Raw genomic sequence first — 14,354 nt, 5'->3', positions numbered from 1 at the left:
TAGTTGGCAAAGCAGCAAAACATTAAAAGTATTAAAAGATACCTTGCTGAAAATAGATGCTGCCGTTTCATTTAAAAGCAAACCGGAGTTTAAAAAAAAAAAAAGATACTGGTTATTTTTTTCTGTTTTGTTGTTATTTTTATTTGATATATAAAGTCTTGGTCTTGTCTCGATCTCGGCGCCCTCTCGTATTGAGAATGTCTTTGGCCTTGGTTGGTGCCGTCTTGACTACAACACTAACAAAAACACTGTCCACAACACATTTTTTTTTTCTTCACGTTTACAATTTTTATTTCAATTTTTCAAATTTAAATTCACAACTGAATTGTAGTATGTTGATGTGCATTTAAAAAAAAAAAAAAAAAAAAAAAAAAAAAAAAAAAAAAAAACTTTCTTTGGTACCTAAATAAAAATAAAACATTTAAGGCAACTATTGCATCTATAGGTCTAAAAATGCATTTAGTACTGCAGCCAAATTACCACTTTATGGTGGTGTGACTAGATCAGCCCAAGGACCAAAACCAGCAGTTGATTTCCAGTTTGACGTTCATAGCCTCACAGGGCTCAAAAAACGAAAAAGCAAAACCGAACCGGCAACTCAAACATCAGGCAGATGTCAATGTCACAGGAAAACAAACTGAGGAAGTCGCAGCTGACGCCGGGTGAACTTTGAAAAACAAAAAAGGCTGAAACAGTCCTAAAGCATTTTACCTTCAGAAACGATGCGATCAAGTTTTAGCAGGAGACTTAAGGTCTTGTCTGGGAACTGCCGTTCCTGTTAAGTTGACATTCAGCTGTTACACTTCTCAAATTCAAGTAAACGAGTCGTGTCGGGGAGACGTTTTTCTGCAGGGCGCCTCAATGGAAGTGATTATTTGGACTTTGTTATTTTCCTCCTCACACAAACACTTAAAAAAAAAAGAAAAAAAAAAAAAAAAAAAAAAAAAAAAAAAAAACTTTTCTCATACTGCAGGTGGAACACCCGTCACTTTAGACTGAGGTGCTTCGCATTACTGAAATGTGTTAAGACAGACAGTTTCCTCAACCTGTTCACACAGGTGAGAGACTGAGTTGTTGTTAATACTAGTTGTTGTTGTCTTTTGTGTGTGTGTGTGTGTGTGGGTGGGGGGTTCAAACAAAAACACACCAACAAGCTTCTTCGTCATCTAAAAAATATACTCCTCCTGCGTCGGCGCCACACTCCAGCCATGTGTTAGAGCTGGAGAGACGGAGACGCAGAAGGCTAGGTTGTTCATTTGTTGCTAACATAAAACATTAAAACAGCATGTCGTATAAACAGTACATAATGGAAAAGTCAAAGTAAAAAAAAAAAAAAAAAAAAAAAAAAAGAAGGAAAGAGAATTAGAAAAAAAACGATTCTCTTAACATGACCTCTTATACAACGGTTATGAGATATGAAATCAGGAAAGAAAACAAATACGCTTCCAAGTTTCCAACTGGAAGTCGAGCGGTCCAACTGGGACAAACCGCAAATTCTAGGGTGAAAACAATATCGCAGCCGAGAACCACGAGGCCCACGTCGCCGTCCGCTCACACGTTTCCTTCCAAAAGCTGTTGTTGGCTCGAGGTAAGCGAGAGATTTTGGCTTCCAGTCTTCACTCCTATTCTTCAGGAGCACGCCTTCCCCTCGCCCCTGCTCTCTGTGCCTCCGCCGTGTTTGCTCACAGGATGCCGCCGTAAATGAAGATGGCCATGATGGCGGCGCTGATGAGGCCCGAGATGGGCACCGTGACGAACCAGGCCATGAAGATGTTCCTGAAGAGGCGCCAGTCCACCGCCTTCCGGGAGCGCAGCCAGCCCACGGCCACCACGGAGCCCACCTGCACGCACGCACGCACACGCACAGGGCAGAGAGGTCACGCCAGGCCCCCAGAGTCCAAGATTCATCCATTCATTCATTTCAATGAAGTTGTTCACTAATGCATATGCAGAAAAAGTTTTTGACTTTGCAGTCACGTCACTTCCCATCATGTCTCTGTAACTTGCAGGATCTATTTGGCCAATCACAACCAGTCTGGAGAATGTCACTTACAGACACATCAGGACGCAGCCAATCAGAACGAGCTGAGACACACCAGCACGTACGACTTTGTGACACAACGCTGGGAATAAACTCTTTTCTGCTGATTTTCTGGCCTCTCATTTTTCACAACTAAAAAAAAACATAACTGAAAAATCTACAACAGAAAGATTTGCTATGAATCACATTTCAGTGTCAGCTTTTTTAAAAGGCATTTATTTTTGTCTTGTGGTCCATCGGAAAAATGCTTTTTGGGCCAATGGGATTTTTATTTTGCTGTAGTACCTCGAATGGCCACTGAAAAAAAAAATAGAAATTGGCATGCTGCTATATTGCCAGTCTGGTATCCAGTTCTTATAATACATCCATGGGTCTCACACACACACACAAACACACACACACACACGCCCTTAAAATTCATGACCTCAGCCTCTCCTTTATGTAATAAAGGAGAGTCTGTGTTTGTGTCCCTCAGTCTGGTCGGCAGACCGCTGTGTCTGGCCCCGCCTACCTTGCAGTGAGTGGTGGAGACGGGCAGGCCGATGTTGGAGGCGACCACCACAGTCACGGCCGAGGCCAGCTCGATGCTGAAACCACTGGAGGGCGGGGGAGGAGGAGGAGGAGAGACGACAACCGGGTTAGTGTTACTAACGTCTGGAGAGGAAGTGGTTTCAGTGGGGGTGGAGGGGCAGGGGCGCTGGTTCAGCTGTCTGGGGGCCGTTACCTAGAGGGGGTGATGGGCGTCAGGTCCCGGCCCATGGTCTGGATGACCCTGCGGCCCCACACCCACAGCCCGGCGCAGATGCCCACGCCGCCGTACAGCAGGAGCCAGATGGGCGTGGTCATGTTGGAGGTCACGCTGTTGGACGAGTAGATGAGCCACAGGGCGACGAGTGGGCCGATGGCGTTGCTGCGAGAGGAGGAGGGAATGACGGCATTCAGTATCGAGGAGGAGGGGCGGATGGTGAAGCTTAAAGGTCCACAGTTCAAAATACGGCCTGATTTATGATTTCTATATTGGTAAAAGCTTAATATGCTGCCCATAAGTACATTCATAAAAGTATATACTGGCAGCATAAAAAGTGATTTGATTTTCCCACCCTTAGAACGGTTCTCATACATCTATTGATCTAGATCAATCAAGATCTACAGAGCTAGATTGAGCTAGAACTATAGATCTAGATCTATCTATCTTCTATCTCTATATGTCTATACACATATAGATGTATAGATATACAGACTTATAGATACATATAGGGCAACAATGGTCTTGCTCCTAGTTAGCTACCATCTGTTTTTCAAAGAAGCCCGGTATTTAAGGAAGCACCTTAAAAGAATGCATACACTGGACCTTTAAATGACTAACTAACTAAATAAATTAAAACGTCCTCAGGGTGCCTACCTGACGTCGTTGCCGCCATGGGCGAAGGAGCCGAAGCAGGCGGTGAGGATCTGCAGGAACTGGAAGAGCGTGGACACCTCCTCGCGGTCCGCCTCCTTGCCGTCCTCGTCCAGCGAGCTGCGGCTGCTGCCGCCGCCTTCCTCCCCCTCCTCGCCCAGCCGGCCCACCTCCAGTGTCACGTCTTGCTCGCCCAGCTCGCCCGGCGTGCCGTGCTCCGCCACCGCGTTGCAGTAGCTGGTGTAGCTGTCCATGCGCACGCGCTTCCTTTCGGCGGCCGCGGGCGCGGTGGCGTCCTCGCCCGCCCGCAGCTCGCCCTCCTTCTGCTGCTGCTGCTGCCGGAAGTCGGCGTGCATGCCGATGATGGCCATGGTGTAGGAGGTGTAGCTGTTGTTGCGGCGGATGGGCCGCTCGCCGCCCTCGCCCATGCAGTCGCCCACCTTGGCCAGGTGCAGCTTGTGCAGCAGCTCCTTGTACAGGCCCGAGTCCTTGTGCACCGTGTGGTACGTGGTGTAGCCGTTGTTGGCGATGTGCGGCGTTGCCGCTGTGCGGCTGGCGAACTGCATCTGGTTGCTGAACTGGACCTGAGTGGTGGGGGCGCCATTGAGGCTGCTGTTGGACTGGACCTGTCGGGGAGCTGCGGCGGAGTAATGAGACAGTCAGTCTGGTTGTAGTGCATCATCATCATCATCATCATCATCAATGACTGAAAGGGATTCATTGTGTCTTCATTATTTAATATCCACAATCATTGGCATTTTTCTTCAACAACAGACTCATAATTACTGGAGACTTCAATCTTTTTTCCCACGCTGTGATTTTTCTTGTGCGTTAATTATTGGAGTTAACAAACGCAGTAGAGTCCCGGCAGCAGGAGGTGTAGCCCACCTGTCAAAGTCAGGTGGGCTACACCTCCGAGATACCAGCTGATGCAAGGGCTCCACACAACCACCCATGTGACTTTGAGGCGGACAGAAGCTACTGTGGCAACGTCAACATGTGCGAAGACGACATTTAAAGTAACGATGCGTCCGTTATAGAAGAAAAATTATAATCACTGCATCCGATGTGCAGTTTGTGCTCGTCGCGCTCACCTTCGTTCTCGGCACAGTGCTCATCGTCGCCGCCGTCCCCGATGTTAAATGCCACCTTGCGCTCCTTGTTGCCGTCCAGCTCGTCCGAGTCGCCGATGTCAAACGCCACTCGCCGCTCCTCGTGGGGGATGGGGTTGGCGGTGGCAGGGGCCTGGGCGGGGTCGCCGGGCGCCGCCGCCTCCTCCTTGCTGGTCTGCTTCAGGATTGGACAGTGGGCCTCCCGCAGCTCCCGCTTCTCCATGAGGGGGCTCTCCGAGGGGCTGGCCGACTTGAGGTCTCCTGCGGCGTGGGAGAGGTCGGAACGCGTTGACTTGGGTCGGCGCCCAGAACGGTCGCGGCGGAGAAACACGAGCGCGGAACATGTGGTACTATTAAAAATGCCGGCGCTGTGGGGGGAGTCGAACGAAATTGCATAACCCCGAGAGTCAAAAATCCTTTGTGCTATAATCCTGGTGAGGAGACCCGCTGAGTTCGCAGGATCAAATGAATGGACCCCCGACTCGCCGCCAGCGGGGCGACACACGTGGTCGCGACTGCTTGGCGAGATGCCGCGAAGCCTGCAGCTCACGTTGCATCAGCTCATATTTTTTCCCAGAAGTAACCGGACACGTCGCGCCGACGCAACGCTTCCTACGCCGATGATCCCGGGAGCGTTCCGATCAGCTGATGCCGTTGCATCATCCGAGCCGGTCCCGAGTCGCCGCTGAGGCGCGCGGCTCGGCCTGCTCGAAGCGCCACGCCGACTCCTTAAGTCAGCCGCGGGTTATTTCAGTCCAGGAGGTAAAGACCAATTAGTGGATCGCGATGACCCAATTAGTCGGCCCATCGAGGCACCTCGTCATTCCTCAGCAGATAAACCACTTAGGATTTTGTTGACAGATTTATTTGGACAAAAAAAATAATACAAATGGAGTTTTAAATTGGTAATAGGATTAAGTTAATGTTAAGAATAGTTCTGCTCTAACACACTTTGGGCTCGTGTCTTCAGCTGGACTTTTGAGTCAGCACTGTTACACTGTTCAGGCTGAACCTCTTAAGACTCTGCGGCTAATGACACAGTGCAAAGCCAAGAGCAAATGGCATTTCCAATGAATGGCAAAAAAAAAAAGCACAACACCACACAATAAGTGTGAAGTGTAAGTTAATCCAGGATTATATAGGACTAAATCATGATAATATTTTTTGAAGTGATTTTCCGACAAAGGGCTCCATTTAGCGGATTAATGAGGGCCGGCGGTGTGAAAAGGATGACACAGACACGTGCGGGACTAAAACCCACAACTGCCTGAGAAAAAAAAAAAAAAAAGCCCGTTCAGTGATTTAACTAACAATGGGGGTTCATAGAAAGAAAGAAAAATCCCATGTCATGAAGTAGCCAAGACAAACCCAAACGGAACTTACGTTCAATCTTCTTCTTGAGATGAGGGCAGACGATGAACCAAACCACGAGGGCGGTGAGCAGGGAGAAGCCCAGTGAGATGAGCAGGGTTCCCCACCACGGGAGCTTGTCAAAACCCAGCACTGAAGGTCCACCACGGGCGCAATCACACACACAGGGGGCAAATAAAGACAGGCAGTTTTTTTTAAAAAAACACACAGGTCAAGTGCCCGCCTTCACTAGCAGATGTGACTGAAGGTGGACTGAACATTTTGTTTTTGTGTACATCTGAGCAGAAACAAGTGACGACAACTAGACGGGTTGGTGGCAGCAACTGTCCTGACTGCATCGTGTCATCATGCAAGTGAAAGAAAAGAAAAGAAAAAAAAAAAGAGTGGCTGGTGTGTGGGCGTGTGTGTGTGTGTGTGTGTGTGTGTGTGTATAAATGGTTATGCAACACCTTCAAGGTTAAAGAAAAGTGTGGCTGTGACCCTGCAGCGTGCCCGGCAAGCATTGCACGTAGACAATGAGCTCCTTAGAAGGCAACAAACCTGAGGAGAAATGGGGGGAGGTGTTGGGTATGTTGGGGTGTGTGTGTGGGGAAGGGTGGTGGTGGGGGGGGGGCTGTTTGCTGTAGCAATATGGACCAACCTCCTGCCAAGACTGCAGCAAAAACTGCTGCGGCAGAGGCAGGCAGGTTTTCGCGATACAACTACTTGTGAATTTCCCCGGGGAGCCGGGTGCCCTTGGTCGCAGGGTCGGAATTCGGCAGCGTGCTTTTGTCAAAAAAAGCACACACACACGCACAAAAAAAACAAAACAAAAGCGCCGCAAGAGAAGATAGCGGCGCCTCGGCGAGAGCCGAGCAAACACAAACAATCCCACAAGTCAAAGATAAACAGGAGGAAATGGGGTCCAAGGCCGGCCGATAAGTGTCTGGGCCCGAGTCGGTACACGGGGCCAGAGTCCGCCGTGCACACTCCGAGTCACACTGCAGCATGAGACTGCAGTGTGTTTATTCAAGTTACGCAATGGAAGCTCACTCCCATCAGGACTGCCCGCGTATAGGAGGAGGAGGAGGAGGACGATAGCGGAAGAAGACTGTGGAACAGCTGAGTCCAGTGGCCTGACCCGAGCAGCACATCGGCTCACATGTCGACAGGGAGGGACAGGTGTGCCCGAGCTCAGGCGCTCCACCCACCCCACCCCACCCCCACCCCCACCCCGGATCTCATCAATAAAAAAAAAAAGCTTCCTGAGACAAACAACAGCAGCCAGCAATGATTTTTGTCACCGTGACTCGCTCACATCTCATAATGTCTAAAATGTGTCTTAAAACTGAACCCGGTCCGCGGATCCGATAAACAACCCCACACACACACAGGTGCGTTTACACCACAAGTTAACCACAGCTTAAGTTCCAAAGCCCTTCCTTAAAACCTCCGCATCCCGTGGTAGGAATCACACAACTACGCGGCTTCCAGGGATTCTTCCCCACTAATATACGTGTGTGTCTCACAACCAACCTCAGTGTGAGCAACAGCAAAATTAGCAGTTTGACTCCCTTTACAAGAAGAAAGAAGGAAAAAAAAATTATACACTTCTCTGGTTATGTTTCCCCTTCGCGGCTTGGCCTCACACTACCTCCAACCATGACAACAACAACAACACAGATCCAGTTCACAGGCGATCAAATGTGAAAATTGTATGTTGGCATTTCCAGGGGCAACCAGCACGGCCGGGTGTTTGTTTTTCAGAGGGCAACAGGGGCAAAAGAAAATTTGCAGCTGAACGCGGTGACGTTTATCAAACGACGCTGCTGCGACAGATCAAAGTGTTCTGTCAGTATGACATTGTGTGACACGATGCGCCATCCACGTGTGCAGCCAAAAAGGTCAAAAGGTGAACAGCGACTTTCAGTTGGGGGGGGTGTGTGTGTGGTGATCTGTTAACTCCAGTTTCTTCTAGTGTTTTTTTTTTTTAATGGGCCTGGTTACCAATTGTTTGAGGGAAGAAAAAAAAAAACTTATTTTTTGGGCCAACAGTGTTGAGAGCCTCATGAAGCTTCCAGGGAGCGAATGTCGTGACTTTTGCCGTCAGTGAAAGATTGACAGCTGACCCTAAAATTCTTTGGCCTATATGGCAACCCACATGCCCAATTTAGGCGCCTGGCACTGGTGAATATATCGAGTAGAGGAATGTGCAGTGGGATGCCAGGTGTCCAATCGCACCCCTGTGATGGCAGTGAAGGGGCGGGTGGGTGGGACACTGCGGAGCTCCACCACAGGAAGCTTAACACAACGGACTAAGTGGGCTGCGGACACACAAAGGGCACTGCTTTCTCCCCCTTCACACTAAAGACAACTCTGTTCCTGACTGAACAAAGACCGTCTAATTTCAGAGCTCTGACAGTGTTAGAAACTGCACAGTAAACTGCTTTTGTAGGAAGCTCACTGAATGAACCCAGACACTACAGTGACTTCACGGCCCTTTAGTTGCGGCCTTGAGGCTTGTGTGGATTCGCAGTGTCTCCTAGTCAACGCCGTGTATATGTGGGTGTGAACGGGCAACGTGTTCATGTGATTCCAAGCGGCGTCAATCCCGAGTGAAGACAGTTGTAATGACTTCTGTTGCGTGTCTGAAATGCAATTTCACACCTTTTATGCGAGGTAGCCAAGTATTGGCCCTCGCGTACAGAGTGTTGAGCTGCAAGAACTCGCACAGCTGTACAGAATGCGCCTGACTAAGCAGGGTTACGGGCTATGCTGGGACTGCACGTGATCTCCTCCCTGAGCGTGCAGCTGATGCACAGATCAGCGCACCATATCTGGTCAAACTCTGGCCTGTAGCAGCCATTTAATGGCCCAGGCCAGCTAACATCTCGAACTGTTAGGCCCTGTAGGGAAAAAGAACACAAAAAGGAGCAAAAGTTGCTCGTTTAATAAAAGCGAGTACGGTTGAAAACTCCAGTCAGTATTCAGAGCATTACTGTACAAATTTCAAGCGGCAACACAACTCTAGGCAAACAGATATGACCATGGCCATTCACAACACTCTTTACTTCTCTTTCTCCTTTATGTCTAAAAACAGGACACAGATGGTGACACCAAGAGAAAAGTGAAATCTTATTTCCAGCTCCCTGTTGTGCTCCGCATTTAAAACTTCATTCCAGCTATGACCCACATAGAACCACAAGCAAGACAGCCCCTAAAAACATGTTAAAATAAACACGGCTTGTGTGAAAGTGGTAAACAGTCTGGTTCAGTCTGGAATATGTGTGGGCATCGGGCTGTCTGAGGGGAGCAGTTTATTTTTAAGCTGTGGCTTTGGGCAGGCATGCAGAGCTAAATGACTCGAACAATGATACTCACTCGAAGCGCCAGTGTACATGATGGAGAACAGGTTAATCCCCATGGTGATGGCGTAAAAGACTGGCAAGGCCTTCAGTCCATTGGGCACCGGGTCCTTCTGCAAAGTACACAACGAAAGTGAGAATTTAAAAAAAATGAAGTTTTTATAAGCCATGTTTTTAGGGCAGCGCCCAAAAGTTACCGTTTACTGGGAAATGTAAACTCTGATCAAACATTCCCTCAATCTAAGTCAAAGCAACCACCCACTGACTCTGAAACAAATGTGCACAGTGGATTTATGAGGTTTTTCCTCTTCACATGACAAACAATTTGACGCAGCCAGCCAGACAGTTTACCTTGTGCAAGATGAACGTGCGGATCAAGTAGAAAACAGCGGCTGACATTATTCCAGACAACAGGGGGCTCAGGAACCAGGAAGCAACTGCAATTAAACACAGTGACAAACTCATTCATCATTCATTCATCTTCTACACCCGCTTATTCCTATCCAAGGTCACGGGGGTCTGCTGGAGCCTATCCCAGCTGTCTTAGGGCGAAGGCAGGGTGACATCCTGGCCACATAGAAACAAACAACCATTCACACTCGCATGCACACCTACAAACAATTTAGAGTGTTCAATTGAGCTCACATGCATGTTTTTGGACTATGGGAGGAAGCCGGAGAACCCAGAGAGAACCCACGCAGACTCAGGGAGAACATGCAAACTCCACACAGAAAGGTCCCAGGCCCGGGCCCCGGAATGGAACCCATGACCTTCTTGCTGTGAGGTGGCAGCGCTAACCACTGCGCCACCGTCTCGCCAGTGACAAACTTTAGGGCAAAAATTAAAAGCTAAAAGAAATGAACAACAAGCACATGGGGAACAATATGTACACTCTGCGTATTGCATAATACTAAGTCCGTTGTGATGCAATCAAAACACTGAAGGTATTCCTCAACAAATTTAAAAAATAAAAAAAAATAAGTGATCGACTTACCGATACGAAGAAGTTCCAGCCACCTGACTCCCTGCTGGCCCCTGGCAACCAGAGAGAAGCCGATAGTAGCACCAACAATGCAGTGTGTTCCAGAAATGGGGAGCTTAAGGAAAGAGGCGGCCAGCTGCCACACAGCAGAACCTGATGAGAATAAATCAATCAAACGAATTAGTCCAGACAGGTTGACCTCATCTCAGAGTTTCAAACAGCAAAGCGATGCATAAACACTAGGTGAACCCCATGAGTAGAGTCCACTTTGTATTTTAACAGGATCACCAGATTGATGACTCCGTCCACACAGTGAACACAAGCTGCCTGTACTCACCAAACATGGAGCTGATGGATCCAGCCATCAACGTGCTCTCCGAGCCGTTGTACATGCCCACGTCGATGATGCCTTTGCGGATGGTTTCGCTCACTTTAGCCCCGAGGAGGACCGAACCGAGGGTCTCAAACACTGTGGCCAGGATGCACGCCTGCCGCAGGGTGACCACTCCTGAGCCCACGGCCGTGCCAAACGAGTTAGCGACATCGTTGGCACCCACAGAAAAGGCCAAGATGAAGGCGATGACAAAGCCGAGGATGAGCAGCCACATGTACTCTGTGAGGGGGCCGCCTACCGCCACCCCCGCCACCGTGCTCGCCAGTATTAGCGTGGCAGCCGTTGTCGAAACCATGATTATCAACTAGAATACGGTTCCTTCAGGATCTCAAGAGAAATAATGCCTGTCAACACAGCTGTTTATGCTGTGAATAGATATATATCTAAGCAGCAACTAATAAAATAAGAGGTAAATGGCAATATAAATAACTTATATTATACAGTGACCTGTTTTTACAGGATCTGAAGTAGCAGTGCAAAACTTGTAATGTGTTTAACTGGCAGAGACCAGAAAACCAAGAAAATAAGTAAACAGGGGGAAATGTGGGCTTATTGCTATCCTGTAATTATACTGGATATGTTGCTGTTACTTTGGTGCAGAGCTATTGAGCTCAGTAAACAAACAGCCATTGTGCAAATGTCACTGCAGATGAGCAGGAGTACATTCTGGAAAGACGAGAAAGACAAAAACACAGTGTAAGGGACACCTTAATAAAAAACGTTTCTTCTAATATCAACCCAATTAGAAGAATAAAACAGTGAAAGCCGGGATTTAAACGCAAACGGAAGTAAGGAGATGCTGAAGGACACACTGAGTTGTAGTGACGGGAAGCCATTTTCGGCAATGTCGTATGAGGAAAGCGAAGGTTATGACGCAAGAGCCACCAAGTTACAAATTCAATTCAAGTGACTGTCAATATCGCAAAACTCGTCCGAATCGAGCTTTTCGCGAGCGTAGTGGTGATGCGTTAAATGTGGGCAATACATTTATCCCCCGGTGCGCACGTGTCGTCGCCCATTGATTCGTTCATTCATTCACGAGCTTCGTTTTTTCACACCGCTTCGTGTAAACGATCAACAAAACAGTCAACGACTCGTCCACAAAGAAAATTGGCGTTATAAAACGCGTGGGCTGACCAAAATACCAATTATCTAGAGTCGTCGTCGCGTTTGACGTGGGTTTCCGTAAGAGGGGTGCCGCCGGAAACGACGTAATTCGGGAGTTGCTTGCGCGAGGACACTTCGGTATCACGACCGTGGTGGTCCTGCGTTGTATTGTCATCTTAACCCACCGACGGTGGCCGGGTGGACAGAGAGGCTGCTAACGGTAGCGTGTCATTGATTGGTACGCGACAGTTTCCTCCGCACCTTTCTGGATCGCACGTTATGTAACGTGTGGTTAATTTTAAAATGTCATCAATCATGTGGCTGCCGATGTGGCAAATGATGAGTAACGAGCACAAAGGGACAAACTACACTCTTGGCGAGAACAAATGATGTGTAACACCTCCATATATACAAGCCAACCTCCCAATGTAATGAGCTGCGTGCGTAGCACAATGGTTTAATACTAGAGCTAACCTTCTTAGCATTAACTTAACCACGCCAACGCGTCAAATGGATAGCGCAAACAGCCTCAAGAGAGTTTAGCGAATACAAAACAGGAGGAAAGTAGTAGTAAGACAGTAGTAAGACCCGAAACAGCAATTACTTACCACACGTTCGTTTTAAGTCCCGCGGAGAATGGTCCGGTTAGCCTCTAAGCTAATTAAGAGGCGCGCTCTGACGACTGCGCGCGCGGGATGCTACGCTGAAAAAAACGAGCGATCTCTGTCTGAAGGAAATTGCCGCGAGGTCACAGCCACGAACTGACCACGCGACGCTACTCACGAGACAGAGAGAGTAGCGCGGTTCTGTTCGGAATCGGACCGCCCTGTTCCCGCACCACCCGAACGCGTCTGTCTTGGTTTGAATGGGGACTCCGATAACGCATGTGATGACTTGTCTAAGCCGGTGGAGGGAACATGGTGGGGCTTCCTCTTTTATTTGACTCAGGAAGTACCGCCCACATTCACTACCTCTTCTTTATTTATTTATTTTTTTTTTTTTAACGTACACACACCACTTCCCTTCCTCTTCTTCTTCTTCCACATAACATAATAAACTGACAGAACATACACTGATAGACATGGCAGCCAACCTGCACCAAACGACCCCTCTGACCACCACTCAATGTGGGTTAAGTGTGTTGATCAAGGACACAATGACAGACTGAAATGAAGCGGGATTTGAACCACCAACCTTTCAGTCACTGGACAACCAGCTCTACCTCCTGAGCTACAGTCTCCCCAGTTATTTGTCTTGACACATACGGAATACCCAGAATATATCATAAAATGAAGAACATATGCTTGCAGTTGAACTTATCTTACCTGACGACTGCTTTTCCTGTGACCATGAAACTCTCTCGTGACCCTATATCAGATGAATCATTGCAGGCCAAAAATAGACGTCACATGAACCAAAGTCAGGCTTGTATGCATCCCTCTTTTTCTGTGTAGGAAGAGATCCAGCTTTCGATGATGTGTCATTGTCACACAATCTGATGAAGAGGCCATTCCAAAACACTATGGCGTACAAACAGAACAGACAGATGAAGTGATATCGACTGCATTGCCAACGACTTGTCTTCATTCAAGTGCAGGCGACCGAAAATGATACCAACATAGACCCTCTGACAATGGCTGTTTTCTTTGGGGGACTGTTGTTTCATTTTGTCCCAGAGAGACGTGATACGCTGAATGGAAGAAGGGCTCAATAAGCAAAGCATATTATGTGTGTGTGTGTGTGTGTGTGTGTGTGTGTGTGTGTGTGTGCAAAGTGTGAAAGAGAGAGAGAGAGAGAAAGAGAGAGAGAGTGATTAATTGCTTTGTCTTACAAAACAGCAGCAAACAAACCTGTGAGAATTAACTGCCATGGTCTGGCACAGGCTTATAAAAGGGCGTACAAGACAAATATATGCTATATATTTGTATAATATACTTCATTGTAGTTAGTATTAACCTTGATCACGCACTAATGACAGCTTTCAATGGGAGCAGTGGCTGAAGCTGTTTTGAAACAAAAGTGAAGTTTTTCCTGTTAGAAATGTTAGATCATCTTACATCCTGACATCAACAGATATATTTGCAATGTAGTTAAACCAGTTGGGGAAAAAAAGACCCTTTTCTTTTCCTTGTCAGGAGATGATGGGACAATAACTGGGATGTGGCTAATTGTAGACGGTCATAACTCCTTTAAAAAGATCTTTGTTTTTCGAGATACCACATCATCAGTAATGGCAACGGTGACTTCACTTTAACACAATCAAATGCTTTTTGTCTTTGTCTACATGTGTGGTTGTGTGTGTGTGTGTTTAATGGTAGGCTACACTTAAAGTTTTGCGAAACTGGAATCAAGTCTTTGTATGTTTACACATGCTTGCCAGTGAGGCTCATTCTGATTCCCAAACCTGAACAGCAGAACATGTAGTTATTTTCGCTGACACAATGCAATACAAGTCCAAAACAAGCAATTAAGGCTATTCTTTTTTTGTTTGACAGTCTTCAGCAACTGTGATCATGCTACTGTACAATGCAAAAACAAATATTCTGAACGTTCAGACAAAGCAGTAACCCCTCGCGGCCTAAATGAGCATGTGGTTTCTCTGTT

The 14,354-nt window shown here is 47.6% G+C and overlaps 1 protein-coding gene across 1 annotated transcript; it reads right to left on the bottom strand.

Annotated features, from left to right (window-relative positions):
- Window positions 1–279: 279 nt before the first annotated feature.
- Window positions 280–12,679, bottom strand: slc20a1b (solute carrier family 20 member 1b). Its single transcript, XM_076044779.1, has 11 exons — window positions 12,359–12,679; window positions 10,587–11,309; window positions 10,262–10,402; window positions 9,619–9,704; window positions 9,284–9,380; window positions 5,936–6,055; window positions 4,535–4,813; window positions 3,444–4,077; window positions 2,766–2,951; window positions 2,553–2,637; window positions 280–1,841 (listed from the first exon to the last, which is right to left on the bottom strand). Exons 2-11 carry the CDS (start codon window positions 10,936–10,938, stop codon window positions 1,683–1,685), a joined length of 2,139 nt encoding a protein of 712 aa, XP_075900894.1. The 5' UTR covers window positions 10,939–11,309; window positions 12,359–12,679; the 3' UTR covers window positions 280–1,682.
- Between the last annotated feature and the right edge of the window lie 1,675 nt (window positions 12,680–14,354).

Source organism: Nelusetta ayraudi, unplaced genomic scaffold (assembly GCF_046127955.1).
Source record: "Nelusetta ayraudi isolate G7.1 ecotype Tasmania unplaced genomic scaffold, CSIRO-AGI_Nayr_v1 ptg000083l, whole genome shotgun sequence".
In the NCBI taxonomy this organism is placed as follows: Eukaryota; Metazoa; Chordata; class Actinopteri; order Tetraodontiformes; family Monacanthidae; genus Nelusetta; species Nelusetta ayraudi.
This window is presented reverse-complemented; position numbering and strand designations above follow the sequence as displayed.